This window comes from Contarinia nasturtii, unplaced genomic scaffold, assembly GCF_009176525.2.
Source record: "Contarinia nasturtii isolate CC-2019 unplaced genomic scaffold, AAFC_CNas_1.1 Cnas_scaffold_5961, whole genome shotgun sequence".
In the NCBI taxonomy this organism is placed as follows: Eukaryota; Metazoa; Arthropoda; class Insecta; order Diptera; family Cecidomyiidae; genus Contarinia; species Contarinia nasturtii.
The window spans coordinates 1-1642 of record NW_022203225.1 but is presented as its reverse complement, the minus strand read 5'-3'; the positions used below and the strand labels follow the sequence as shown (position 1 = coordinate 1642).

The 1642-nt window shown below is 37.5% G+C and overlaps 1 protein-coding gene across 1 annotated transcript; it reads left to right on the top strand.

Annotated features, from left to right (window-relative positions):
- Positions 1–126: 126 nt before the first annotated feature.
- LOC116351660 (myb-like protein D) lies at positions 127–1637 on the top strand (the record flags this gene model as incomplete). Its single annotated transcript, XM_031783796.1, has 1 exon — positions 127–1637. A coding segment is annotated over exon 1 (1404 nt), but the record flags the coding sequence as incomplete, so codon positions are not given.
- Between the last annotated feature and the right edge of the window lie 5 nt (positions 1638–1642).

The following is a 1642-nucleotide window of genomic DNA, read 5'->3' as shown; positions in this document are numbered from 1 at the left end:
AAATAAACACTTGAAACGTTCGTCGGATGCATTTGATTCGGTTTAAAGATTTTTACATTACATTTACATAACATGAATATTTTCAGTCGATTTAATAAATTAAATTCTAATTTTTTTTCAGAAACTTGCTGAATAAATCAGAAACAAAAGAACATATTTTTCGAAGCGAATTAAACGAAAAAAACGGAACGAAAATCTTGAAAGAAAAAAAGGAAGTTGATGATTAAAGATAGATGTATAAAAAAATGCGTGAAAAAGATCACTCACCAAGAAAAATGTTACCGAGTCCAAAACAAGGATGTATATATCCGATGCTTGGCTCATCTGTCTCGCTAGGAGTGCAAATACCATTTGACTTGTCAACGTCGAGTCGATCAACAACGGCGAGTCTACTACATTCGCTTAACAATGACCAACCATTAGATTTACGAGTTGATCATAAAAAATCGTCCAATATTCAAATCGAAGACGAAAATCAAAATCTGTTGGCGAGCGACGATTCATCGGATGCCACAACCAAAATTAATGTTGCTCCAATTTCGAGTATTAATCGATTTCTCCATTCAAAACTAATTAATAACAATGATTTAAGTAGTAAGAACAATAATACGATTCATATGAACAATGGAAATAATAACAATCAACCGGAGCTCGATGAAGACGATGATGACAACAACAATAACAGCACGAGTAATAATAAAAATGCTAACGACTCACTATTTAGCGAAAGTAGCAGTTTGGATTTTCGAAAGAAGAATTTCAATTTAAAAGAAAATCTCCGATCATCATCGTCATCGTATCACTTAGCCACAAGTATGCCAAACGTATTCTCAGCTCCAGCATTCCATCCGGCAATGCTTGAAGCCATGGCCAAAGCGGTGCGTTTACCATTTCCATATCGATTACCATACATTCCGTCAAATCATCATCGTCATTCACCAAACTTAGATTTGCTACGCATGAAACCAAATCAATTTTCCAACTTACCGCGAATTATGTCGCCGAACCACTTGTCTTCGCTTACATCAAACTCTTCAATTACAGCCGCAATTGGTGGCGTTGGTGGTGGTGTCAAATCGACAATGAATCACAATAACAACAACAATAATAATAATAATAATAACGACAGCACGCCAAACGCAAATAAAATTGGCGGAAACAATCAATCCACATCATTGACAAACAAAAATAAAGATCGATATTCATGCAAATTCTGTGGTAAAGTATTCCCGCGTTCAGCTAATTTGACACGACATCTGCGTACGCACACAGGCGAACAGCCGTACAAATGCAAATACTGCGAACGAAGTTTCAGCATTTCAAGCAATTTACAACGCCACGTTCGTAACATTCATAACAAAGAGCGTCCATTTCGTTGTGCACTGTGCGAACGTTGCTTTGGTCAACAAACCAACTTAGATAGACACATGAAAAAGCATGAGGCTGATGCAGCATCGCTCGGTCTCGGTATTGATGAACGGTTGAGAACATCCAGGCAACGAAATTCAATGCAACGCGGAATGCCAGACGAATCGTATTTCGAAGAAATTCGTTCGTTTATGGGCAAAGTGACACAGTTACCAATTTCATTACGATCACAAGTCACATCCGATGCACACACAAACTCATCGTCACGAAGTTC